General features: G+C 50.1%; 2 protein-coding genes across 2 annotated transcripts in view; one reads left to right on the top strand and one right to left on the bottom strand.

The window, feature by feature from the left end:
- The window catches only part of LOC119445803 (calcium-transporting ATPase sarcoplasmic/endoplasmic reticulum type), a 663,011-nt gene that overhangs the window by 131,151 nt on the left and 516,416 nt on the right, over nt 1-15,444 (top strand). The gene's annotated exons all lie outside the window — the stretch shown is intronic.
- LOC119444809 (neprilysin) lies at nt 3,854-6,118 on the bottom strand. The gene has a single exon (XM_037709151.1). The coding sequence runs from the start codon at nt 6,116-6,118 to the stop codon at nt 3,854-3,856; it is 2,265 nt and encodes a 754-aa protein (XP_037565079.1).

Below are 15,444 nucleotides of genomic sequence, written 5' to 3'. Positions count from 1 at the left end.
GCATGTGTCGACATGACACGCTCGAAATAGCGCACAGCGAGAGCTCCATACGTCGAGAGTACGGATGAAAGTGTGCAGGTTGCATATTATTGAGTAAATATTTAACATGAAGTTCAGCGCCTGTACTTTGTTCCCGCTTTGTTGGCGCTTTAATTGTCAGCAATAAATTCTATATAATGGAGTCTGGACGCAAGCTCGCCAGTTCTGAACAGTCCCAATACCAGCGCTCGCCAGGTCCGCTTCGGCGAATGTACATCGTACTTGCTCTGCAGACGTGTCTAAGGAACTCCATCGCCTTCTTTTGATCTGAATGTTTTAGCACGGGATGGTGGTTCGCGTTTGAGCTGAGAAGACCAGACCGAATCCTTCACTTCTGCCGCGTCCACTTTTATACGCACTTGGATTTACGTCGTCTGGATGAATAGAAAAAAAAAAAAAAAAAAAAAGAAACACGCCTCTCGACACTCGTCGAGCTTGTTCTTAAAGAGTGTACATACGTCTCGTCACCTCTGAAGAGCAACGTCGTGTCTGAGCCCTGGGTCGTTTGACGCTTGTCTACACGTATAACACCTGTCTGTGCCTGCTCGTCGCCGCAACTTTCCTTTAATCTGCATTTCTGTTTTTACCGCAAGCGCCGGGCTGCGAGCTTCAGACGCGCTCTTGTATCCTGTCCGCCGGACCGGCAGCGACGATTAGCATTACAAAAAGCGTGAGTAGATGTTTGCTATTCGTCGGTCCTTGGCGATAACAGCTTCGAACGTTGTTCCGGGTTTTCACACATGCACTAGAAGGCGGATGCGTGGAGCATTTGCTGCTTTATATTTGCTTCAGATGCCGTTGTTGCTGCGTAGCTACATCAGAGGCATTGGGTCACTGGGGGAAATGTTATGTCCTAGATGCCTTAGCACGCCAACTGGTTGAGGCTACAGGACTTGCATTGTGACCACAATGACAAATGCAATGGGACCAGTTGACTTGAGATTTAAACTGGGGACACTATGCGCGGCGGGAAAGCGCACATCGGTGACTATATGTCCTGGTCTGGTGAGGAATCGCGTTATCCAGTCATTATTTTCTCTTGGGTGCAGACCACTGTGCAAACGGCGGCGTATTATTAACGGAAAGCGACGTTCAAGAGAGAATCGTGGTGGTGCGCTAGAAAACGCTATAACTCGAGAAATCGCCAGTTACCTTTGTGCGCCAATGCATAAAACATCGTTTTCTTTAAAAAAGTGAGTGGAACAACGGTTCATAGTATTACGATATAATCTAGAGATGCTCAAGAGACGAGCCGCGAGAAAGACAATGAAGTAGGTGTCTGGGCTTTTGGCGCTAGCAAGGTGTCGGCCTGGCGGTTTAGTTTCAGTGTAAATATATTGTAAATAGCCTCTTTCGTGAGTGTCCTTCCACACGTAACATTCTGGTGGAGGTTTGACGGCACATATCGCGAAACCACTGTCTTCCTCAGAATTCGTTCCAAATGGGTGTGCCTGGCAGACTCACTAGCTTCGCAGATATAAATATGTACCATAATGTAAATAATTAAGCAGTTCATTACTGTAGTTATACTAATTATTCAGTTAAGCATTTTGATTTCTCGTAGACGTAATGGGCCGCCTCATCGGGTAAGCTTTGTAAATAGTGAAATGTGCGTGTGACTGTATGTACTGATAAATGTTTATCGCTGTATATATCATAATCAGGCGAATAGCTATAGGCTAACATCTCCAGCATCACATTAAAGCACGTTTCTCTCTTTCTCTCATCGGGTCATAATTACGCTATGTGCCACAGCCAAAAAATAAAATTTAGTGCAGCTAGAAAAAAACAGTACCCTTTATATATAAATTGGCTGAGCGTTTTATAGTACAGCTCACTCTGCCCCTCACCCAAAGGAGGAGTATAATAAGGGGATGAATTACGACTTGTCTTACTCCACGCACTCGTTTGTTCTCCTCCCCCATTATGGGTGGGGGAGAGTGATGCATAGGAAAACAGTTGTTGACCTGAAGAAGGCAAGTCCTCTTGTCGAAACGTTTGCTCCAGAGACATCGACCACTGGCGATATTTACCTATATAAATGCTGGTTACAGGCATGCATGCAGTATGCACTAGTACAACCTCTTTGGCATACATTTGGTGCGGACACCTGCGAAGCTCGGTCGCGGGACGTTGTAAAATGTTTTGAAGCCCATATATATAGCATCGCAGACCCAAGCGCAGCTGAAATTGTATGGGCCGGTCCTTCTGGTGCCAGTAGTGAAGTATCCTTGTTCCAGGCATTCTCGTCGGCCCCTATCACAAATTCGTTGCCAATGCCAGTTCTCACACTACACGGCCTCCAAAGTCTGTCGAAAGACGATCCTTGCGGATCTTTCCTCGAGCATTTAAAACGTGGACACAATCGTGATAGCTGAGACGAGCCTGATGCATTCAGGGCTCAAAGCGGACATTCAGACGAAACCATATATATGTATATATATATATATATATATATATATATATATATATATATATATATATATATATATATATATATATATATACACCCTGATGAAGGCCGGATCCCGGCCGAAACGTAGCAAAAATAAAGTATCGTTTTTTCCGTGCGTGCGTCCTCAACCTACAAGTTCCTGTTAAACTATACTGGATCCGAGCATAACCTCACTTCATATATATACGTATATGTGACATTAGGTTCAGGAGCTGTGGTGTGAGACATATTTCATTGCAGTATTTTTCGCCTCGAACACAAATGCACATCTTCGTCAAACAATTCTTAACCCATACGTGACATTGCTATCCGGAAGATAGGAAAAGCAGCGTTTCTGTCTGCGAATTTGATGCAGCCTTTGCGCAAATTTCCAAGCTCGACATTTCAAAAGACAGCACAGGGTTCGCGAGGATGACTGGAGCCCTTATCTGCACCATTATATACTTGAACAGAATGGGTCTGTATAAAAGTTGACAGCCTTTTGCTTACTCGTATTTCTCCTCCCGCAAAATTTAAAATTTACAGTTGTGTATAAGCTGTAGTATAGCACATGTATACTTGTAAACCTCTCAAAGCTAACGAGGCTTCATATATAACACTTTCACGTAGACGTCCCGTTAATTACGCTCAAATATACAGTGCCCGTGGTTCATGCATACAACTTATCCGTGGAGACTCTTCGCTGCAATATCGAGCATAAGTGAGGACAGAGGCTGCTGTATTCGTACGCGGATAGCCCCTCCGACCCGTATACTGGGGTCAGGGTTCAAACTTATTATCAATGTGTTTCAAGGTCGCAGTCATTTTCTGCGTTCGGACTCGGCTGTTCAAGTACAAACACGATGCTGTAGACTGAATGCTTATTCCTCCGATCACTCCCCGAGTGCTTCTCAATTCAGTCGAAATAGCAGTTCCATCCGAACCTTTGTTTTGCAGCAGCTATATACCAGTAAACGCGACAGACTACAATCAGCACGTTCTTATTCGCTTTATCATGCTATCAACCTAACGATACACCGGTGCTGCCATAGATAGCCGTATTAAAGAATGGTACAAGTTCGAAAACTTGGAACTATATAGTATCAGAGAAGCAGATATTTGCGCGATCGCACGAAGATCTTGTGTGCCCAAATGGTTTTAAGCAAATAGACGAGATCATAAAGGAAACGTAAACGCGATAGCGTCAGTGCGCACCATTCTGTAATATATAGACTCTGTGTATAGTTCGGTCGTATTATATGTCTGCATGAAGCGCTATATATATAGTATAGTACTGCGGCTACACTTTTGAACAGGGAGGAAAAAGCGCATGGGCGGAGAGTAAATAAAGAAACGTTCCACCATATGACTTAAAAGCTGTTATACACTACATTTCTTCGGGGGATTCATGAATGAGCCCTCGGCGCAATGAAATGCGTCCGCGAATTCCTTCGTGTGCCGCAGAGGACCGTTGACCCGGTTCCAGGCAGCGCTGTGCGCGTCGCCTTCTCCCCGCGTCGCTGCCGGGTTGACGTTCTCGCAAAAGCCGAGCCCGTAGTAGATAAAGAACAACTGCTTCTGGTCAAATTGGCGGGCTTTGGCGAAGTAAAAGTTGAGGCCTTCCTTTCGCGTCCACTGTTCGAAGGCCGTGAAGGCCAGCTTGGCCGCCAGAAGGTCCAGCATGTCCGACGCCGACGTCTTCTCGTATTCGACGAATGGAACGGCGCCATAGCCAGCGGCCGACGCCGTCATCTCGGTGTAGCTCTGCTGCAGACAGCTGCGGAGGTTTTCGAACACGGACGCTGGGTCGGACGTGCTGGTGTTGTAGAAGAAACCGTACGCCAGCGAATACACGTAGCCCAAGATGACTCGGTAGATGCGGGCGCCAGCCCTCGCTACGTGAAAAGCGTGCAGCTTCGGGTCGCTCGACATGGCTGGGTCGAAGACCGGCAGTGGTATCTCGAGGTGTCTGAAGGGCGAGCCGAGTGCGGGCCACGTGCGAAGAAAGCCGTGCTCCCAACCGGTCCTGAGGTCCTCGCTGTCGTCTGTCTCGACGGGGCCGCGCCGGCGCTTCACGGCTCGCTGCAGCCAGAAGAGCACGAAAGAAGACAGCGACTTGCTCGAGTTTTCTCTCGTGAATCCGGCGAAGTACTTGTCCCGGAAGGTCTTGTTGAAGAAGCGCAGGGGCATCAACGGCTCCCACTTGACGGCGGCGAGCCGGCGCGCGACGTGATCTGCAAACTCCGGAGAGAACCGCCGGCTGAAGTCCTGACCCAGGAACGTGAACAATGTGGAGTTGAGATGGTCCAGGACGAGAAACTGGAGCACCTTCCAGCTCAGCTTGATCACGGAGCGGTCGTATGCGAGAAGCGTTACGAGCGCCGGCTCGAAGCGGTCCAGGAGCCGCAGGCAGTAGCGAGCCGCTGGCAGGGGTTCCGCGAAGCGAGGGTTGCGACCGTACGCAATGGAGGCCAGATGGTGTCGCACCGCGGCGTTCTCAATGAGCGGCGACAGCGTCATGCAGATGCGGAAGGCCATATAGTTGAGCAGGTCGACCTTCTTCAGCGGCTGGTCCACTTTGTCGCTGAAGCTGACCAGGTACTCAAAGTTGGGCGTCTCGACCAGCTGGTTGAGCGCTACCATCTTTTCGCCGAAGGCTTCTTGGGCGAGCAAAGACCAGTGCAGCACTCTGGATGCGGGCAGGTGGTCTATGTGCGTCGTCATGCACTCACTCAGCGGGTCGGTGCAGTCGGCAGCTCGCTTGGCCGCGGCGCGTCTCGCCAGGTCCATCTCGACAGCGGCCACATTGGTGGTCATGGGCTTATGGAGATGGTCCATCAGTATCCCGTGCGCCTTCGACAGAAAAACGAAATCGGCCAACGGCAGACCACCCTCGGCGCGACCGACAAGTAGCCTGGGCTCGGCGATGGAAATGGTCGGATGCGTCGTCGAGTCGGGCCGCTCGACGACGGCCAGATGGAACAGACTGTCCTCTCCGAGCACCCGGTACAGGCTGCCAACGCTGGTGGAGATGTCGTTCGATAACACGCGGTCCGACGCCGAGTAGGGCCAACGCTGCAGTCCAACCATGTAGAAGAGCATGGTGATGAGCTCTCCGAAGAGACCGACCGGCGGCTCGATGCACGCGTCGAACAATGTCTTGGCAGCCGGCAGTGCACTGTTCTTCCAGCCGAGTACGCTGACAAGAAAGCGCGAGTAGGTGTCCAATATTTCGTAGTCCATGGACGTCCTGTCCCGGTCGCTGCCGGGCTCGTGCTTCCGCATCCAGGTCGAGCAAACGTAGGCGTAAAAGTCGTCGCACGGGCCCACCGAGACGTTAATGGCATCCAAGATGCGTTCGGCTTCGCGGTCACACTGCCGCGATGAACAGAGATCGCGATCTGCCTCTGCCGCGTCGACCACCTCGGGTCCCACCGATGAAGAGGACGGTGCCGACGCGTTCTCGAAATCTTCGTCGGTGAAGTTGACGACGATGTAGACGGGCTTGGGGCGTTTTGGCACGACCAGGTAACTAAGCACGCCCATGGCCACGATGGTGAGCACGATGAGCAGCGTCGAGAAGACGGCGTAGTTGCAGAAGCACAGGTATCGCCGAGGTGTTATCAGTGGTCGCGTATCCAGCATGTCCGCTCGAAATAGGCAGCTCGCGACTGAGGCCGAGAGCCCGTATGCCGCTGTGGCAGTTGATTGGTTGGTTGGTTTGCCTCTACATATGGCTCATACCCACTATGAAAGTAGGCGGCCGCCTCGGCTGCGGGAGGCTGTGGGTTCGATTCTCACCGCCGCCGGGCACCCACTGGTTCAAAAGGGTACAAGCGTACCCCGGCCTGGCGTTCGGCTTCCTTCAGGGGTGATACGCTTGGGAAAGGAGCCTGCGCCCTGAATTCCCGTCGAAACCAACGTGAGCACGGAAATCAAGTGGCGTCTGGGCCGCTCCCATAGCGGTCATTTCCCATGTGGCGCCCCAAGCACCTATTGAGGTGGGGGCACCTTCGGGTTGAGGTCAAACACCCCTTTCCAAGCGTTCAGGTCCCATAATGGCCGAGCACCAGGCCGGGAGCGCGCTTGTACCTATTTTACCGGTAGGTACCCGGCGGCAGCACTTGCCTCCCACAGCCGCGGCGGATGCTCGTCTACAAGGCCGTCTGTGGTTGGACAAGAGGCGCCCAGAGACAACAGCTGAAATCTCTATTTGGCCCTCTTTCGAGATGTGGACCCCCACGAGCCCCACATTGGAAATTACAGTTACATAATCTGACGTCGTAAAGGGGCCCTGAACCACGTACCCCTCGGGCTTGGTAAGCATAGTCCGCAGGTAGCATACGCTGCTGTGAACATCTCAGCCAAGTTTTTCTGTCGTACACGGTGCGTGGAGCTCACAAGCGGAGCGCGAAGTCACCTTTCTCTCAAACGCTCTTTTCTTGACGCTTTATTTCGTAATAAATTGTATTCTCATACGCGGCTGCTACTGATAGCTGCGGTCGGCTACGTAGCATAGATACCGCGGCCACCGGGGTGCCGCCACGAGTCCACTGGCTAAGCGCACTGCGGCTCGCCGAGGAGAACCGCGTTTGGCTTACGTTTGACTTATGTTTAGCGCGTCGTACGTAGGCACCAAAATCGGAAGTAAGAGCGTCTACGTTAACATCCAAAATGACGTTTGAACTGCACGTCACGGTGACATTTAGAAGGCGGGGCGTTGTGGCCACGCACCACTCCACCGTAGTCTTCGCAGTGCAATTGCATTGAAGAAGGAACATGAGCACAGTGGAGGCCGTGTTTGATCGTCAATAATTCCGCTTCTGCTGAACGCATTGAAGTGCGTTTTGCGGCAAAGTATTTCTAAAATATCCTATTTTCACTTCAAGTGCCTTTCTTCATTTAGGTAAAAGGTGGTTCGGGCCCCTTTAAGGAAGATTTAAAGGAATGAAACATAATGTACAATAGAAAGAATCTATCAAGAAAATTCCACATTTTCTTCTTGTTGCCAGTGGCGTCGCCAGGATATTTTTCTTTCCTTTTTTTTTTTTTCGAGCTGACCAACGTGCGCTGACGGAGACGTTCCGGCCAACGCTGCTACGGGAGTCCGAGGGCGCACTTCCAGACCACGTTGAAGCCAGGTGTGACTCGTGCCGACTACGGCGTTCCTCCCTCAACTCGGTTTAGTTTATAGGAGCCACCAACATCGACGTCTGAACTGTTGTATTCGCGTATTGCATCGGGCGTAGTGTCGCTTTGCCTGACAGGGGATATTCAAACTAGGCGGCGCCCATGCCAGAGGGGTGAAAAGCGTCTGTTTCCGTGGCCGACGTACTAGATCTGCTGGTATCAGGCGAAACTTTTTGCCAACCCTCCCGCGGACATTCCTGATCGTGGCTGCTGGTCGCTGCTGCTGTCTAAATCTATAATTACGTGCCCGATGGTGGGATCGAATCTCGGTTCCCTGGCACAGTTTTACGATTCTCTAATTAACCATTAGGCCATAATCGCACGTGTACTTCTAGCGGACAACTTTCCGTGGCTGTGAAGGGAAAGCTACGGAGGCAACGCGCGCACAAGTGAGAGCGCTTCTGAAGAGAGTCCCGCGTTTTAAACTACGTTAGTTGAGGCTGGGGAAGAGAAAACATAATCGCCTTAATAGCAACAGTTAAAGAGACTGCAAGGCTTGCACAAGGCCGCGCAAAGCTCGAGACACAGCGAAGCGCTGGCCGATTGATTGCGTCATAACCTAAGAGATACCTGGGATAACCAAGCTCAACTCAGGCATAGCCAAGGCCTAACCTAGCTGCAACCAAGTTCAACCTCGATATCCAAGTTCAACCTATAGATACTACCAGGAGATGCAATCGATCGGCCAGCTTGGTTGTGACTCGAGCTTTGCGCGGCCAAGTGCAAGCTTTGTCTCCCCATTACGACGACAGAAGAGAAATGAAATTGCACGCTGGAATGATTAGCGGCCACGCAGCCAGCTGTGGAAGAAGACGACGACGAACGCGGGAGCAGTGGCACGAGCGCGTGCCGAGCACGAGTTCGAGCGCCAACCGAGGGGCGCCAACGAGCCAGCTGCGGAAGAAGACGACGCTCGAGCCAATGCTGATGATGATAGTTTCGTGAAACGCGCACTTTTTACCAGTGGCTTAAACAGCTTCGCTGTTAATAAGACAGAACACACTAATGAGTGTAAAAGTTTACTTATTATGCGGCCTTTCCCTTCCGCTTCTGGGCAAACGTGAAACCGTCGCACATGGAAGCTGCGCCGATTCAGCGTCTGTTTCGAGCTTCCAAAAGCACGGTCAAACGCTGCAGGACTACTTGGTGCGGTACGTAACACATGTGCAGCAGCCGCGCCCCCATAGCTTTCCCTGAAAGTTGTCCGCGAGTATAACTAGCAGTTTGAGATTATCGGCGTGTGTGTCACATTGCATGTATAGCACGGGTGCGCGCGAGCAGAAGCGCGCGCGCCAGTTTCCTTTACGCCACGCAAAACTTATAGCAAAAGCTTCGCTTCGCGAATTATATTCAAACATGTTCGTTAATGATCTGGTTTTGTTTACCGCGGAGATGTTAAAGGCTTGCTAGGTTGGTCTTGTTGTCGTGCGCAGCATTGCCGAGCTGGGAGAGAGTGAAGTTTGCGCTCGTGCTCGGCGCGCGCTTGTGCCACTGCTCCCGCGTTCGTCGTCTGCTTCCACAGCTGGCTGCGTTGCCGCTAATCATTCCAGCGTAGAATTTCACTTCTGTCGTCGTAATGGGCAGGCCGCGTTTACGGTACTATGAGCCATTGCTTAAGGGGGTATGAGCCATTCATGAGCAACTGACGAGGTGTTCTAGCGCGTTTCAGCAACGCCGCCGCGAATGTGCTCGGGAAAGGGCTGGTCGTCGACGTGCCGATTCTAGCGGGAGGGCTTCAGGAGCCCGGCAACGGTGGTGCACGCCTCGGTAAGCGCTAGCGCCAACTTACCCGGTGCGACGGCCAGGTTTCAACGCGAGTTTCCCAACCGGAACGTTCATAATAGACAAGTTCGCTTGAGTGATGCCCAACGACGATATGCCCATTCTCATCGTGGGGGGCAATATTCACTACAGTAGACCCACCATAGTGACAGCTTCGCTGGCTCCCTTCCATCTTCACGGGCTCTGAATATTAACAGCGAAGCTGTTTAAGCCAGCCGTAATTTGTGGTTCGTGGTGAGTATCAAGAAATAAAACTTGCCGAGGCGAGATTCGAGCCCGCGTACCCACGGTCTCAAAGCGAGCATCGTAACCAGTAGGCTTGCAGAGCACGCATTTATGCGAGCCATATGATTGCGTTCGAGCTTCGTCGTCTTCGTCCACAGCTGGCACGTTCGTACGCTCGTGCTCTGCGAGGTGAAGAGGTTTTGCGCGCTATGAGAGCGAGAGAGAGAGAAAGACGCATTCACGGAGCGCGGTGTCGGCATTGGAACGCAGTGTCGGTGTTGCAAGCTGCGCTATGCAACCCGCAGTGACGGCCGTAAGTCCGAGACGCGCGAAAAGAAATTATCAGCATCATGGGTAATAAGATGAAAAGGTCGCGCGCACTTCCGGGAAATGCTGGGCTGCGATAGCCCAACTTTGTTGTTTCAAGCGTTGCGCAGCCGAGTGCAAAGTTAAGCGTTTTTTTTTTTTTTTTTTTTTTTTTACAGCGAAGCTGTAAGGGCTCGCTCTTCGATGATCGCATCCGGCAATAGAAAAAAAATTACTCCATCTCCCGCTAAAGGGAACCATGTGTGGATGTGAAGCAGCGGGGAGATGGTTTCGCGGCAGCGGCCCGAGCGCTCATCGCGGCGCTGCACAGGAGAGAGAATGAGGCGAGCGCGCTCCGTCATTTTCATACCGCGGAACTACCATGGCGCCTTCAGCGGATTATGCAGCTGTCGCACCACCTGTCGTGCGCGCCGCTTCGGATTCCTAGAGGCGAGAAAGGGGGAGCGTAGGAGAGGAGAGAGAGCGGGAGAGGACGTGCATGCGCTGTGGGGGTGTGGCACGTGGGCGCCGCTCCGTAGAGGATTCCTAGAGGAGAGAAAGGGGGAGCGTAGGAGAGGAGAGAGAGGGAGAGGGGACGCGCACGCGCTGTGGGGGTGTGGGACGCGGGAGGGACGGACAGAGCCGCCGGCAAGCAATGATTCGCATTTACAAAAAAAAAAAAAAACTCTCATTGGCCGTATGCTGTATGTGCGAGTGAAAGCGTGCGAGGGCGTGGGACACGCGCTTTCACGGAGATCGAACGCACGGCGAAGAGCAAACGCGACTTCCCAGTGGAAGGGGAGCGGTGGGCGAGGAGGGCATCGAGGCACCCTAGACTGTGCGTGTGCGTGTCCGCTCTCCCACTGCAGCGCATGCACGCAGCCTTGCCGGCCTCTGCCGCATGTGCCGCCCACTCTCTCTGGGCTCTCGCCCGCCTCTCCCCTAACAGTGTCGACAACAGCGTTTAACCGTTCCGTCACGTAGCCAGCGTTTTGACAGGGGTTGTGTGCGGTCACACAAACAACGTGCACAACTATTGTCGACGGCGGCGGCGTTTTGCTCGCGTTCGCACCGAGCGTCCGCGGCGTTGGTGACGTGTTTATGAAGAACGTGTCAACCTTTGCGTACACCCTACGGCGGTGTACTGTAGCGACCATAAGGCCATGGTCCTTGTGGTCACTAAATAAATGAAAACCACCGGATCATATATATTTCTCATTCCTTAATAGTTCAAATAACCAATTACACCATCACATCTTAATAGTCATAATTGGAAATACACAATTCCCACCTGGTCTTCCATCTCCGCCGCAGTGGAAGGGCTGAAAGTTTTTTCTTTCCTTTTTTTTAACTAAATCCGAGCTTAGCCCACGCAGTACACTCCCACTTGATGAATACGGCTAAACCGAATTTTTGGATTTGAGGAACAATGTGGGGGAAATTGTTTTTTTTTTTTGTTTTTTTTGTTTTTACGGACGCAATGAAAAAAAAAGTACGCTTAAAATAAATCGCTGATTCGCTTAAGCCTAACTTCAGGAGCCACCACTGTGACCTCCTATTGGCTCAACGAGAGACCTTGACCGAAAGGACTTGGAGGAGGCGACTATGTGCTGGCTATGGGAGTTTCTTTGGACACAGAGAGCTACGCCAGTTTCGATCATGACATGAAAACATATTTGAGGACGTCCTCGAGAAGCATCTGTAGGCTGATATTTATAATGAGGACACTTCCCAGGAACCACAAAAACCAGGCACGTTCACACATGATGCATTTTGTAGTAACCTGAATACCTTGGTGGATTTTTCAACAACATCAAGGCACTGAAGGTTTTTGAGTAAGTTAGGTGAAATGTCAGCATTTTGCGGCGTCAGCAGGTAACAATCACTTCTTAGAGGAGTACTGATATAACATTGCTTACTTTTCTTTTTTTTTCTTGTTTTTTTTATTGACAGTGCACCATAGAAAAAATACTGACAAATCTCAGAGCACCCTAAATAATTTTCTGTAATAGCTTTTTACGAACAAGTATTCTCAACAAAGTTCTTACGCTAGAACTGTTTGTAAGAGGAAATTCTGGCCAATCGTGTTGCTGGACATACATTATTAGCGAATGCGGCCAGTCCATGAAAAAAAAAATGAAAATCACGAACAAAAAGCTTTGTGAATTCGGCCCCAGAATCTGCTTCGTTTCGCAGGAAGAGTATGTATCACGACGTCATGACCCAGAAGGGGGTCACCTTGAAGCAGGACATTGCGGTGTTTTGGCCATCGCTCCGGCGTACGCCAGGGTGGGTGAGAAATTAAGCCTCGCTCTAGCCCCTTCAGACACGGCGTCCTATTTTTTTTTTTGCCATTTCTGTGCAGTGCTAACCTATATTACTTCCATTTTACTCCTGAGAGACATGTATCGTTACAGAGCACAGCTTTAGTGAAGGCACTACCGTGTTTTACGTGACGTTTGACGTGGGGCATGTTCGTAGCAACCCCGAAATATTTTTTTTTCTTTCTTGAAATGCTCGTGGCCAATAAATTACTTGTGCGTGTAATTCGAGTGGGTGATTCAATCCTTTTTTATGAAGAAACGTAGCATGGCTGACCTTACAATGTTGAAATATTTAGTTACTCTGTAATTATGATGACTCATCATAAAATGCACAAGGAGTCATTTGCTTTCAAGGGAGTCTCAAGCACCGTGGCATAAAATTATGTTTGTTTCACGCATGTATCAACAGTCGATCATAATTCGTCTCTGAAGGGGTTAAAATAGAAACGTGAATATCGCTCGTTTGTACCAGTATTTATTATATAGTGAATGAGCCGGGATTGCAATTCGTTATAAAATAAGCCGAGGACAAAATACATGTTGCACAACAGCCGAGCGCGTTGACTGCGTAGAAGTGTGATAAACGATTACTCAATAAATATAATATATTTAGAGATATCAGAATATTCGCAATTTTGAATACAAACCGAATGGTCCTCGCTATTTTATTCGTATTTGATTGCAGAATTCGCTATTAGAAGTTGTCGAATGTTCGCTCCGTCCGAGCACTAATAATGAACAACAGAATTTGTGGGGTTTTACGTGCCAAAACCACGATCTGATTATGAGGCACGCCGTAGTGGGGGACTCCGGAAATTTGGACCACACGGGTGTTTTCGCATTTCGCCCCTATCGAAATGCGGCTTCCGTGGCCGGGATTCGATCCCGCGACCTCGTGCTCAGCAGCCCAACACCATAGCCACTGAGCAACCACGGCGGGTAATAATGAACAACAGTTTTTTTCTGTTTATATTAGGGGCGAGCTCCACCACTGGAAAAGCTGGCGCCACCGTCGGAGTGACGTGGTATGAGGGATCACGTAGACACAGCTGCCGCGTCGTCTGCTTCGGAAGCGCCGAAGCGAGCTGAAAACGAAACTTTAGTCCCACCTCCGCTATACGGTTCTGATTAAGTGGGGATGTTTTCCCGCTTCGGATGTCTGCTTGACAGCACTTGAAAGCAATATATAATACGTAGTGGCAGCCTTTGAAGGTGTCCGACATGGTAGATAGGCTATTGCTCGGTACCGCAGTGCCGGACGCGTACGCAACAGACCCCGGTGTCAGCCTTCACATGTACACGCAGGCCAAGAAGCTGCGTGTAGCTTGGATTGCGAAACTTAGAACAGGCAAGCAGCCATCGGCTACAACTCGGATGTGTGTAGTACGCATTTCCGCGAGGAAGATTACTTCTACGGCGTTGGGGCTGCGATGTTCGGTGAGTATAGCAGAAAGCGCTCACTGAGGAGCTCGCCGGCGCGCGCTGCCCGGTTAATGTCATGAAGATTTGGTCTATGAACTTGTTGATGCGAGATACTGGCAAGTTACTGAAATAGAAAGTGGACGGTAAGAAGCACATTCAAAAAAGGCATGGCATATGTTCATGTTTGTGTTAGAACAAAACAATGAATGTGCTGGATTAACAAAAAGAAGCAGCGGGAAATTCCTCGCTGACAAGGCCGATAAATATACATTGCGACGCAGCTTGAGAAATAACGATATTGAAACGTCCAAGAATTTGGAAGAAAAGAAAGAAAAATGAGTGAATCGTCGCGATGGCACATCACGAGTCGCCGTATAGCCAATCGAAGTATCTAGTTATAACGAAATGAACAGCTCTGATAGCGTCCACGGAACAATGGTTGCTTGTGTACTGTCAAACGTTCATATGCTGCGGCCTAAAGCTCACGGCACGATGCGAAAACGCGCTCGCAGCGAAAGCGAAACATTGTGCGAGGACATGCATGCAGACGCGCAGTCGGTCGCTGCGAACCCGTGCGATCGCTGCATTGAGGCTTCATTATGTTATGCTCCATTTGGTTATACAGACAGCACACCATAAGAACATATTTCACATAGTCATTTCGGAGCGATTGCCGACCTTTCACGCAAGAAGCCGATTCGGGGGACTCCATCGCGTCGACCGCGCGCATTGGGGGTTCACTGTACTTATTCGCTGAATAGATAGCAGCTCTAAACTATTCTGCGCTTTCTGTTTGCCCAAGATTGTTATTTTGACAGTAAGAAACTTCCTTCGTTTGGAGAGTACTTACAGAAATCGCCAGGAGGGCTTCCGCGTGGTGTTTTTATTGAGCGCAGACAGCCAAACCTATGAGGAGCGCGCCGCGTTATCCCTCATACTACGCAAGCGAGGCGCTTCCGACAGATGGCGACTCCGTAAGTCCTCGCCCCCAATATAGAGGGATACAGATTGATGCAAGTGGAGACTCTTCCGAGTAACTCTGTACTGAAGAGCTGCAGCTGATGCGCAGACAAAACAAATGGAAATTATGCGCAGGAAAGGCGCACCTGTCGCGATGTAAGTGGCAAGCGTATATGCTGGGCACGTGTGAAGCAGTCAAGCGACGTGCGCTTGATCTGCACAGCCAGTAGCGTTATCGTGGCAACTTATTGGTTAAGGTCACCTACAATCAAACTTCTCTGCAAAGTGGCCGGGCTGAGATCGTTAATATGCCGACGACGCTTACGATGAGTGCTCGGGCAGGCGACGTCGCAAGCTTGAAACTAGTTTACGCTCAACTTTTTGAACTGTATATCTTGTTACTATTTCCGTATACTTTCAGTTAATCGCGCGGCCTGTATAGTCCGGTTCGACATACGTTTGAATTTGTAACTTTGGACACTTCGAGACAAAAAAAAAAAAAAAAAAAAAAATCGCAACTCGAGTGCTGAGTGCCCGGTTGTCTGTCCGATTGGCAATGTGCGTTAAACGGCAAAAGCCAGGCTTTCTGTGCCGGTGAGAACGTGTAAAATTGGTTTGAATTATCGAAAACCCAATGACAAGTGTTAAAAAAAAGCAAGTCATTTTCGGCAGCCTTGAATACAGTCTAATGAGAATAATGGTCACATATTAAAAGCGGAGTTGAATCCGACGTGTTCGTGTCTACAATTCGTGCGTCTTATA

This window comes from Dermacentor silvarum, chromosome 3 (genome assembly GCF_013339745.2).
Source record: "Dermacentor silvarum isolate Dsil-2018 chromosome 3, BIME_Dsil_1.4, whole genome shotgun sequence".
Lineage (NCBI taxonomy): Eukaryota > Metazoa > Arthropoda > Arachnida > Ixodida > Ixodidae > Dermacentor > Dermacentor silvarum.
The sequence above is the reverse complement of the archived record's forward strand: the minus strand, read 5'-3'. Positions and strand labels throughout refer to the sequence as shown.